General features: G+C 31.9%; 1 protein-coding gene across 1 annotated transcript; it reads left to right on the forward strand.

The window, feature by feature from the left end:
- The first annotated feature begins 689 nt into the window (after positions 1-689).
- LOC131612068 (agamous-like MADS-box protein MADS3) lies at positions 690-3,971 on the forward strand. The gene is made up of 8 exons (XM_058883883.1): positions 690-927; positions 2,411-2,495; positions 2,584-2,645; positions 2,779-2,878; positions 2,965-3,006; positions 3,135-3,176; positions 3,258-3,409; positions 3,670-3,971. Exons 1-8 carry the CDS (start codon positions 740-742, stop codon positions 3,761-3,763), a joined length of 765 nt encoding a protein of 254 aa, XP_058739866.1. The 5' UTR covers positions 690-739; the 3' UTR covers positions 3,764-3,971.
- The last annotated feature ends 4,873 nt before the right edge of the window (positions 3,972-8,844 follow it).

Consider the following 8,844-nt stretch of genomic DNA (forward strand, 5'->3'; position numbering starts at 1 on the left):
TATAAATTATTTTTAAACAAAACCATATAACACTATAAAAATTATTTTAAAAAAATAAACAAACACGCCTATTAAATCTTTGTTTCTCTTTAGCTACTTTATCTTATTTCTTTACAATTTATTACAAAATTTGACCCTTTTATTAATCTTAGTAAAGGTTTTAAATTATAGTCACCATTAATACTCACATTGCAAATTTTTAGTGTAAAAAACTATAACAATTCTAGTTGGTCATGTATGTTAGTAAGACGCTTGCTCACCATTAGGGTTGTCGTTAAGAGCGTGGAAGGCAGATTATTATACATGTCTCAAAATTTATTATGATTATATATAGATTAAATAAAATTTCATAAAATGTTTGTCAAATTTAATCTGTTGTTAAATATGACTCATATTTCTTTTATCACATCTAAACTACCACTAATCTACATAAAGCTTCTCAACTTATTAATATGAGGCCTATTTATTTTATTATAGCTCAACTTACCATAATGGTAACTTAGTATATATCCCTCAGATACTTATTTTTTTAAAGTTATGAACTGCGTATTCGAATTCGTACCATTTATCGAACCGAATTGTGAACGTGTAAGTATATTACCGATGTACTATTGGTTGCAAACTATGTTATCAAATATATGAGGTAGATAGGAACTTTTTTTTGACTTAGAGAGAGAACTATTTAAAGAATACCATACACAAAGTTCTAGAGTTATTATATTTTGCAGAGAGAAGAAAAATGGGTAGAGGGAGAGTTGAGCTGAAGAGGATAGAAAACAAGATCAACCGTCAAGTTACTTTCTCCAAAAGAAGAAATGGCTTACTCAAGAAAGCCTATGAACTCTCAGTTCTATGTGATGCTGAAATCGCTCTTATCATTTTCTCAAGCCGTGGAAAACTCTCTGAGTTTGGAAGCTCACCTTCTGGGTGACCACTCTCTTTCTCTCTCTCATACTTTTTTGTTGGTGCAAATCCCAATATACACAAAACACTGTTATAGCTTTATAGATCTCTTGATTTTCTGCAACACACTTTCTTCAATGAATCAGTTTCTTTCACCAAAATAGCCACTGGTTTTTCTGCATTTCATGTTTTTTTTTTCTTCAAGATTTTACTTTTAACACCCCCCACCTTTTACCCTAATTAAAGGATCCTTTTTATTTGTTGCTTTGTATGAATTTTTGGGGGGTTCCACACACACTGATATGGAAGAAGGGTTCAGAATTCACATCAAATCATGTATATTTTTTCTACCCCACAAACTCTCTCTATGTATATTCTGGGATAATGCTTTCAGCTTTGTGATGGAACAGTACACTTTATTTTTCTTCTTAAAATTTATGATCAAACCAATCATATGGTAATTAAATGAACATGGTAAGGTAAAGTACTAGGATCTATTCTACTATATTATTTTCTTCACTTTCTTGTACCATTCTTCAAGATCTAGGGTTTCTTTATCTTTTTCTCTCTAAATTAAACACTTTTATTTTATCAACAATTCATCAAGAGTAATGCTGCATGTATATGAAGAACTACACTCAGCTTTTGATTCTGTCTTCTGGTTTTTTTTTTTCCTTTTCATTTTTACACTAATTTTTTATTTTGAAGAATCTGCTTCATGAATCATGATATGATAGATTCATAGGGTTTTAAAAAAAATATTAAATTAATAATATAAATTTTTTCACCCTATTATATGTAATTTATGGTTATTTAGTTATTTAAAGCTTAATAATAAATTCATATAAACCATATGGTTATGGTAATAATATACATGAATTGGATGAGCTAATTTTTCCACATTATAGTTTTATGATATCAATCATTAACCATACTTTTCTTGACAAATTAATAATATAGAGGTTGTGATTTAGCATGTGTTTTTTAATTTACATGTTTCCAACGTTTCAAATGTAAGTTAGGTTCAACAAGATTTTTGTTTTTAATTATTATATGGAAGTTGTCATGATTTGGATGGTTAACACACATTTAACTTTATTAATTAACAATTTTCATTTTTTTTCTACTAGTTTAATTATAATATACATATATGATTAAAAAAAATTTACACTATTTTACCAGAAAAAAGTTACACTGATATTTTATAAAAATAAAATAATATCATTTATTCATTATCTTTGGCCAGCATATTTACAGCTCATTGAGGTAAAAAAAGGTTTTTTTTTTTCCTTCATTTTTATTCTTTATGAAGTGAATTCATAAATAACATGCTTTTTTCTATATAAAAAATATGTTACTATTTATATTTTCTTACTACTTTATTTTACTGTCATTTTTTTATTATTAAAAAAAATTGATCATATCATATAATGATTTTTTTTTTTAGTATTAAAGAAAGTTGATCATATCATATAATTTTTTTATTTTTTTTATTTTTAATTTGCAGCATTGGAAAAACTCTGGAAAGATACCAGAAGTGTTCTTTTACTTGTCAAAATGATAATGATAATGTTAATGAACATGAAACTCAGGTATATATTAAATTTTCTTATGGTATATATTTTTTTTTCATTTTTGATGAGACATGAATTAATGAAAAAAATTTGAATGAATCTGTAGAATTGGTACCAAGAGATGTCAAAGCTAAAGGCAAAGTATGAGTCTCTTCAAAAGGCACAAAGGTTATTTATATATTTATTTATTAACTGTGCTCCTTTCTTCTATACAATTCTTCTCTCATTTTCAACAATCACAAATTTCATAGTTTATGATGTACTAGTGAGTGGTTGCATTAATATTGTGAAGTTATTTCAGGCAACTGCTAGGGGAAGATCTTGGACCACTAAACATAAAAGAGCTACAAAACCTTGAGAAACAGCTTGAAGCAGCTTTAGCACAAGCTAGGCACAGGAAGGTACCTACCTTCAAATTATTACAAAATCCTTTGGATTTTTCTATTATCTATGTGTTACATGTATATGAAATTTGTTTCATCTGCAGACACAAATTATGATTGAACAAATGGAAGAGCTTAGGAAAAAGGTAAAAAATTATCATACCTTAACTTACAACCGTCTAGTTCAACTGGCACGTATCAACTGAGTTACCGCACTCACCCAGTAAATAAAACGATTCAATTACATATATGTTGTTAACCGTTAGTTTTGCAGGAACTCCGTCTTGGAGACATAAATAAGCAACTAAGGTTCAAGGTATTATTGCACTATGTTTATATTTGGTCTTTTGATTTTTCAAAATATTATTCATTAATTTGATGGAACCAAATTTTTCAGCTTGAATCAGATGGATTTAATCTTAAAGCTATTGAAAGTTTGTGGAGCTCTAGTAATTCTGCTGCTAATGCTGCTGGAGGAGGCAACTATCTTTTTCAGGCTTCTGAAACCAATCACATGGATTGCCAACCTGAACCTTTCTTGCAAATAGGGTAATCCAAATCATCCTTCTTTCATATAATCATATTCATAGAAAGATGTAAAATGCGGCCGTTGAAAATTTAAACATGCATGTTTGATTCAAATTAATACTATACCATACTTTCAAACCACTCGGATACTCTTCAGCGTCTCTGACCTCTACAGTGCAGTCAATGGCAACTGTTAGCTGTAGAGGATAGAGACGTCTGAGAGGATCTGTAAAATATTTCTATAGTCAAGAACACTAATGTAGTTTACTTATTTCCTGCAGGTACCAACACTATGGTCATGCTGAACCATCAAGTGCTCCAAAGAGCATGGTTGGAGAGAATAGCTTTATCCAAGGACAAGGATGGATCCTTTGATTCTATGACTTAATAGAGTATATATGTTTATTACCTTATTGTTTATAGACATTTTAGATTCCAGTTTTTTCTCTTCTGCCATAGACAAAATGTATCTTAATTATGTGTTGGAAGTTTGCAGATGCATTTTCTGTAATGGGATACAGATATAGACCTTGATATATCTCTTTGAAGCAATGGACTATTGTATGAAATTGAATGAACCATAAATTAGTGTGATGGATGCTTTGTTAATAATGTATTTAACTATTGGGACATAAGTTAACTCAATCTGTGTTTTGAGTTTACTTTGCAAACAAGCTAATTCCATGACATTGTTTTAATCTTTTAAATGTTTACTTCTTCTCCTTTAAGAAATCTTTGCATTTCTCGTATACCATATACACCATATATTTGCTAACCATATCAAAGCTTTTGTTTTCTTATAACCGATGTCTTTGAATAATCTATTGAAACAATAAGAAATGATCATAGACATAGACATTGTCACCCTCAATCACACTAGCATTCATCCAGGACAAAATATTCTTCCACGCTTTTTTTTTCTTAAAATTAAATCGAATTTTTTTTTGCGATGTTTCTAATTTCAAAAAGAAGGCACAACGCTCGTTTTGTATTATAATATCTCTATTGGCCAACAATACACGAGTTGGAAGCTTATTTAGGATAAGCCTCCAACCAAGTACATATGGATCTATGTGCTTGAAAATATGAAGACTATAACAATCTGTTGATTGGTTTTGATGTTGACAACGTCCTTAAGATAAGTCTTCATCAGTCTTGCTGCTCAAGGCTATATATGTTAGTTCAAGTGTTGGTGCTTGAAAATTTATCAAGTGACGATGCTTGACATATTCATCAAGTGATGGTACTTGACATGTTGTTGATCAGGTGATGATTCTTGACATGTTGCTGATCAAGTGATGAGTACTTGATGTGTTGACCAAGTAATGGTGCTTGAAAATCAATAAGAGAATTTATGTATTTGAAATTGTCTCTGATGATGATGTTCATCATGAGAAATAAAGCAAGACTTATTGTGAAAGGATACAATCAACAAAAGGATATAAATTCTGATGAAATATATGCTCATGTAGCTCGATTAGAGGTCCTAAGGATGCATCTAGCCTTTTCTTGCATCATGAATTTTAAACTCTTCCAAATGGATGTAAATGGTGAATTTTTGAATGGTTACATTCAAGAAGAAGTGTTCCTCAATCAATCTCCACGTTTTATTAATCCAACCATCCATTATCGTGTCTTAAAGCTTTAAAGGCTTTATATCATCTAAAACAAGCTCCTAAAGCTTGGTGTGATTGTCTAAACAAGTTTTTGCTTGAGAACACGTTTTAGAGATGACAAGTTGATAAAATTCTTTTGTCAAAATGTCCGGGCATTACATTTTACTTGTTCAAATCTATATGGATGAAATTATATTTGGTGCTACTGATGAATTCCTGTGCAAGGGTTTTTATGACATGCTTCAGAAAGAGTTTGAGATGTTCATGATGGGTGAGCTCAGTTACTTTCTAGGACATCAGATCCATAAAAAAAGAAGGAACTTTCATAAATCAAGTCAAGTGTTGTACAGAACTTCTAAAAAGATTCTATATGGAAAAGTCGAAGGAAATTGACACTCTAATGGCTACTTCATGCAATTTGGAAAAAGATGAAGGAGGAAATCCAATTGAAGAAACTTAATACCGAGGTATGATCGGTTCTCTCCTTTATCTTACTGTATCTTGTCTCGATACTATGTTTGTTGTTTGTCTGTGTGCACGTTTTCAAGCGTTCCGAAAGAATCACATCTCTCTGTGATAAAACACATTATGAAATATCTCGTTGGCACACACCAGATGGATTTATGGTACCCCAAAGGAAAAAATTGTGTCTTAGTTGATGTCGCGGTGGGAAAATACCCAAGAGCATCACACGCTTGAAATACAAACAGAGTCGCATTGACTTTTATTTATCCTAAAAGGAAGGGAAAATATCAATAAAACCCAAGGGGAAGAGATAAGGGTACGAGAGTCGGTTATGCAAAGGAAAAGTATTAGCACCTCTCGCATCCATTGTACTCAATGGAAACCATTTTGGTTATTTGTGTGCTAAAGTGTTGTAAAAGGGCTACTAGTTTATTGCTTATAACTGAAAATAAGTTTTTAATTTGTGAGATTGCCTCAGTTTTGAAACCTCGTGCCTACGTATCTCCATTGTGCAATGAAGAAATCAAAGCTCCATAGTTCGTCTAAAAAATGTTTTTTGTTTGTTTGGGTTTTTAAGGGAACAATGTTATAATCATATCCTAGAAGTGTTTAGACGTGAGTTGGTTGATCCTAGTTCGGATGCTCGAAGCTATTAGTCATACGACTAAGGAACAGATTATAAAAGTTCTTTTGTGAAAATAACTTGTTTTTGATATTATTAAGGAAAAAAGAGTTTCATGTGTTGCTAGTGATTGTTATGGGCTGCATAGCTAAATGGTCCCCTATGCATGAACCCTTTAATTGTGAAAATTGTTTGTGATTTAATTTTTACTAAAGACTACGAAATGGATCTGAATATCTTGAAAGACTGGGTCATGCGTCCCGCGCCCAAGAATATTTAGAATAAGTTTGGGAATACACCTTCTCGTTCTTATCCATCTACTTAAGACTTGTATCGTACAAATCATCTCGTATTCTTATGTGTTTTTTTAATTTTATTGAAAAAAGAGATTTTTGTTTTAATGGAGATGTAAAAGAAAATGCAAAGATGCAAATGTGGGGAGGTTGATATTGTTGGCATGCAAAATGAAGTACCAAATTTTAGGGATTTTTGTGTGGAACAAATCATGAGACATGAAAATTATGGCTTAATACCGTTTTTGGTCCCGTACCTATGCCTCTGGGTCCATTTTGATCCTTTTCCTTTTAAAAGTTCCAAATTGGTTCCTTACGTTGTCTAACAGAAACAAAGTGGTCATTGCTATCAAATAATGGCTAACGACGTTAAAATAGATGACGTGGATGGAGCTGTTGCTTAGTGGAATGTCTAGTCATCACAATGTTCTCCTTCCATTGTTGCTGAAGCATGTTTATATTTTTCCCCAAAATCAACCCTAAACGAAATTGGTTCCCAAAATCCCCAATTAAAACATAAATCGTTATCTAATCATGAGCTTTATCGTGGGTCGTCATCATCAAATAGAAATTGACGTGACTCACAGGTATTTAGCAGCTCTAATCTTCCATGGAAGCCTCTATGTCGTTGTGGAGACAATGCTATACTTCGTAAGACAAGAACACTCAACAATTATGGAAAGCTATTTTGGGGTTGTCAAAATTTTAAGGTAAGCTTTAGTTTCAGTACTGATAAGTTGAATGTTGTTGAAATGTTTATGTAATGCATACCAATTTTTGTTCTCAATATGTATAGGGACACAATAATGCTAGTTGTGGATTTTTTCAATGGTTCTATGAAGAAGTTAGAGGTGAAATTGAGCAAATCCTGATGAAGGATCAATGGAAGATTGATGTGCTTAGTCAAGAGATAGAAGAAGCCAAAAAACAGGTTGAAACTTTGAGGCACAATAATATGGAAGTAGAGGATGCTTTGAAGAACTCCATCAGGTGAAAGAAGATCTGGAAGTTTATGTTCTATTTTGTTTTATTTGTCTTAGTACTCAAAATATTGTAAGAGATAACAAGTTGTTGTGAGAGTGGGGGAATTTTAAGTTGTATTATTGTGCATTATTCAAGTTGTACTAAAACCTGCATTGTTCGAAATATATCCAAGTTGTATTCTTTGTTTTAGTGTTTAAGTTATTCAAAATATGTTCAAAATATGGACAACAAACCATACATAATCTGGTATAACAGATTTTTGATAAACATAAACCTTGTTCAAATTTGATTAACACACACATTGTTAACATAACACAATTTGTTACATTGTAACACAGTGGGAGAACTGACTTTTTTTTTATTTCTCAAAACATGTTGCGGTAAGCAAGAGTCACCACCGACTTTTATTTTATCCAATTAGGAAAGGCAAAAAGAACAGGAAAAACCTTTTTAAAGATTTTGAGTTCGGGAGTAGGTTATACAAAGGAAAGGTATTAGCACCCTTTGTATCCATGGTTGTCCATGGGCTCTTAATTGCTTAGCTTACTTGTTTTGAATTGTTTGAAAGTGTAGTGTGTGTTTAGAAAAATAGTTTGTAAAGGAGTTTAACTTTGTAATGATCCTTGTACGGATGTATAAAAAGTGTTATCTTGAAAGATGTTTTGAAAAACGAGGTGTGAAAAGTATTTGAAGATTTGATTTGTTGTGAGCAAGCATTTAAGAGTTACTTACCCCTAATTTGTAAGGTATTTCCTATTCTTAAGGCTTTCCTTGAGTGATAGTATTGTCCATACCATTTGTGGGTAGGTAGTCCTATCTATTGGATGTGAAGGGACATCGAGGGGTCATCAAATGGTCATAGAAGGCAACATGTAAGGATACCATAGAAATTCGAAGGGACTATCATCATTTTACCGTAGCATCATCGAGGGACAAGATCATCTTATCGTAGGCAACTCGAAGGGTCTATGATCTTTATTTCGGAGGGACTATGATGATTTGAATCGTAGGCAACATTTGCTAAAGGTATCCCTACACTCGAGGGACTTGCCTTGTAATCGAAAGGCAACAAAGAGAGGGTACCCTAAAGGTGAATGTGTGAACAAGAGTGTGTCAATTTAAATGTTTATCTTGAAGTTAGTGAGCTAACGTCTAGTTAATTAATCTTGTCATACACACCCTAATTACTAACAATTAAATATGTACAGAAAGTTAAATTGCAGAAATTAAATCCTATGCTATTACATGGCTTCGGGATGGGGGATACATAACCAAACGAATGGGGATAGGAAATTATTACAACAACCGAATAAAAATAAAACGATTAAGTGCAAAATTAAGTAACTTGTAAATGTCCATGAATGTAATCCGAAAGCCTCAAGTGTAGTACCTCGCAAAACAAAAAAGTGTTAGTACGAATGTAAAATGATAACGAGAAATGCTAAAGTATAAGCAATTATTGGTTAAAAGAAAAAT

Source organism: Vicia villosa, linkage group LG6 (genome assembly GCF_029867415.1).
Source record: "Vicia villosa cultivar HV-30 ecotype Madison, WI linkage group LG6, Vvil1.0, whole genome shotgun sequence".
In the NCBI taxonomy this organism is placed as follows: Eukaryota; Viridiplantae; Streptophyta; class Magnoliopsida; order Fabales; family Fabaceae; genus Vicia; species Vicia villosa.

What these genes read in the sequence shown, in the direction of transcription:
- LOC131612068 (XM_058883883.1), top strand. Translation starts at nt 740, where the DNA reads ATGGGTAGAGGGAGAGTTGAGCTGAAGAGGATAGAAAACAAGATCAAC. An exon ending in CACAAGCTAGGCACAGGAAG is followed by an intron (nt 2,879 to 2,964) that starts GTACCTACCTTC and finishes TTTCATCTGCAG; the next exon opens with ACACAAATTATGATTGAACA. An exon ending in ATAAGCAACTAAGGTTCAAG is followed by an intron (nt 3,177 to 3,257) that starts GTATTATTGCAC and finishes CAAATTTTTCAG; the next exon opens with CTTGAATCAGATGGATTTAA.